At 40.4% G+C, this 2,704-nt stretch overlaps 1 protein-coding gene across 1 annotated transcript in view; it reads right to left on the reverse strand.

Annotated features, from left to right (window-relative positions):
- Positions 1 to 721: 721 nt before the first annotated feature.
- HERC5 (HECT and RLD domain containing E3 ubiquitin protein ligase 5) overlaps positions 722 to 2,704 on the reverse strand; it is a 57,647-nt gene continuing 55,664 nt past the window's right edge. Inside the window, exon 22 of the mRNA XM_012805298.2 lies at positions 722 to 992. Coding sequence (XP_012660752.1) covers positions 787 to 992 — 206 coding nt within the window. The 3' untranslated portion in view covers positions 722 to 786. The remainder of the gene's footprint in view (positions 993 to 2,704) is intronic.

The raw sequence follows: 2,704 nt of genomic DNA on the forward strand, positions 1-2,704 counted from the left end.
ATTACAGAAGTAAGCCACTACACACTGTAGTGTTTCCTTATTATTGAGTTTTGAGAGCTCTGTATATTATTACGTGCAGGATCAAGTCTGTCTTAGTTCATATTGTGCTGCCATAACAGAATACCTGAGACTGGGTAATTGAAAAAGAACAGACACTTACTTCTTAGGGTCCTGGGGGCTGCCAAGTCCAACCTCAAGACACTTAGAGGTTTGATCTCTTGTTCAAACAGGCACCTTGTTTCTGCATCCTCTAAAGAGAAGGCATATTATGTCTTCATATGGCAGACTGAAAGAAAAGACTGCTTGTGTGGAGTCAGGGCAGTAAGAGCTAATAGTGTTCTATGTAAAAAACAAATAGGAAGCTTCCAGCCAACTGAAAGGGTTCCCTTTAAAAAGCTGCCTCAGAACCTTCTCCCAATGCTTTTCTCATATCATTGCTACCTGCTCCTACCTTCAAGGAAAGTTGGGAAATGTTTGGTTTTTTTATGGTTGGCATAATACCACTTCTACTAAATAAGGGGTCTGTATCTAAAGGAAGGGGAGCAGATCATTAGGTAGACAATGGCAGTCTTTTAAAAAAATATTCGTAAGCTAAAGAGTCTCTTTTCAGGTTAATTCATGCAAATATTTGTCTTAGAGACACAGCCTAATCTATATCATAGCTAATACATCTGATATGCAATGATAGTAATTCCAAGGAGCAGCAAACAAGACTGTCATGTTAAGTTTTGAGTTATTAATTTTATTTTTAATGGTATTTCCAAAAAGAAATAATATAACATAGGGTCAGCCAAATCCTCTGCTGTTGTTGATGGCTCCTTGAAGTGCTTCTTCCATTCTTTCCATCGTAGAATATTTGGGAAGGTAGAGGACACTAAAACACGTGTGTGCTCTCATGGGATCGCTTTCAGTCGAATTTTCAATATAGCGAAAAATTATTTTCATGTTCTTTAAATCTTTAATTTGTGTTCTGTCAGTTGCTGTAAGAAACACTATGAAGAAAAAGAAAATGGGATGATCTGTTTCACATAGATACCCAAACCTTTTTTATTATTGTTTGTCGAGACAGACTTTCACTCTGTTGCCCAGACTAGAGTGCCTTGGGGTCAGCCTAGCTCACAGCAACCTTAAACTCCAGGTTCAAGTGATCCTTCTGCCTCAGCCTTCTGAGCATCTAGGATTACAGATGCCTGTCACAAAACTCGGCTAATTTTTCTCTATTTTATTATTTTTATTTTATTTTAATTATTTTTCGAGACAGAGTCTCACTCCGTTGCTCTAGGTAGAGTGCCATGCCCAAGCAATCCTCCTGCCTCAGTTTTCCTATTTTAAGTAGAAACAGGGTCTCACTCTTGCTCAGGCTGGTCTCAAACTCTTGAGCTCAAGCAATCTACCCTCCTTGACCTCCCAGAATGCTAGGAATACAGGCAGGAGCCACCACGCCTGGTCAAATTCTTCTATTTTTAGTATAGATGGGACTTTGTTCTCATTCTGGCTTATGGTAAACCCTTGAACTCACATGATCCTTCTGCCTCAGCCTCCCAGATTACTAGATTACAGGTGTGAGCCACTGTGCCTACCTTAGACCCAAAACTCTTCACAGAGGGAAAAATCTATTTATTAAAAAAAATTATTGTGGGCCCATGCACAGAGAGCTCCATTAGGCAGTGCATTGGGGACTGTTTCAGGACATAGTCTGACACTTAGTCACTGCCCTCTAGCAGCTTAAAGTCTGAATGGGAATATCAGAATCTAGTGAAGAAAGAGACAAACAGCATGAGAAAATGTGTAAGGTACAAGGTAGCCAGCGACAGTGTCAGAGAGTTAAATGCATTCTGAACATAAACGCTGAGCTTCAGAGCAGGGACAGACCCAGACTGGGATGACTGCAGGGACTTCTAAGAGTTCAGAATTATGCTGGACCTTAAAGGAGGGAAAGGTTGAGAGACTCAGCAAGGAGGGAAGTGAGAACAAGGATGGAGAAAGTACTTCAGAAAGAGCGTGGAGGTGGGAAGGTGCCAGGGTCAGAAGATTCAGATGATGGATCTGTTTGGTTGGAACAAAGATTTCTTAGAAGAGTTAAGATCAGAAAGGTAGGTTGGGCTTCCATATAGGTCTGAATATCATCTAACCATGTTATCCACAAAAGAATAAGAAGATTAATTTTTCTCAAAAATAAGTAAGGACATAGAATAAGAAAATGAAAAAGAATATTAAGCCAGCCTCAGGAAAATCATCTTGGTAAGCATATAACTGGAGATGAGGTCGGATAAGGTGGTTCACTGCCTGTAATCCTAGCGTTCTGGGAGGCCACAGCGGGTGGATTGCTTGAGCTCAAGAGTTTGAGACCAGCCTGACTAAGAGCAATAACCCCATCTCCACCAAAAATAGAAAAAACCTAGCCGGGCATTGTGATGGGCACCTATAGTCCCAGCTACTAGGGAGGCTGAGACAAGAGAATTACCTGAGCTCAAGAGTTTGAGGTTGCTATGAACTGTCACACCTCAGCACTCTACCAAGGGTGACAAAGTGAGAGTCTGTAAAAACAAAAACAAAAACAAAAACAAAACTGAGATGTGAGGTAAAACAGTCTTAGAGAAACAAGTAAAATAGCCTGTGTATAGCAACATCAAAGATAGTAACAGTCCTAGAGCAACAGTAAAAATTAGCCAAATAAAATATATTGGTTAATCCCATAAGGGCT

Source organism: Otolemur garnettii, unplaced genomic scaffold (genome assembly GCF_000181295.1).
Source record: "Otolemur garnettii isolate 467f Iridium unplaced genomic scaffold, OtoGar3 scaffold00039, whole genome shotgun sequence".
NCBI lineage: Eukaryota > Metazoa > Chordata > Mammalia > Primates > Galagidae > Otolemur > Otolemur garnettii.